This window comes from Eimeria mitis, genomic scaffold (genome assembly GCF_000499745.2).
Source record: "Eimeria mitis Houghton genomic scaffold, Emh_scaff4072, whole genome shotgun sequence".
Lineage (NCBI taxonomy): Eukaryota > Apicomplexa > Conoidasida > Eucoccidiorida > Eimeriidae > Eimeria > Eimeria mitis.
Genome location: NW_013572404.1, coordinates 5,528 through 5,809, shown reverse-complemented (window position 1 = coordinate 5,809; position 282 = coordinate 5,528). Strand labels below are relative to the sequence as shown.

General features: G+C 61.7%; 1 protein-coding gene across 1 annotated transcript in view; it reads right to left on the bottom strand.

Moving 5' to 3' along the window:
* Positions 1–175: 175 nt before the first annotated feature.
* The window catches only part of EMH_0072210 (uncharacterized protein), a gene marked incomplete at both ends in the record, with an annotated part of 744 nt that continues 637 nt past the window's right edge, over positions 176–282 (bottom strand). The window contains one exon of the mRNA XM_013499186.1: positions 176–282. Within this exon, the coding sequence (XP_013354640.1) occupies positions 176–282 (107 nt within the window).

The following is a 282-nucleotide window of genomic DNA, read 5'->3' as shown; positions in this document are numbered from 1 at the left end:
CCTCTCCGCAACCCTTTGAAGCCGCTTCGTCAGCAGCAGCAGCAGCAGCAACAAAGGCAGCAGCAGCAGCAGCAACAGCAGCAGCAGCAGCAGCAGTCTCCGCCTGTTTCACCTCCCCAGAGACGATGCAGGCCGCCACGCCAGCCCGTCGAGCTGCTGCAGAGTCCGTTTGTCTTCAGGCAAATTCCAACGCCGCCGCTGCCTCCTCCTCCTGCTGTTGATATGAGTTCCAGGCAGCAGCAGCAGCAGCAGCAGCAAGAGCAGCAGCAGCAGCAACAGCAG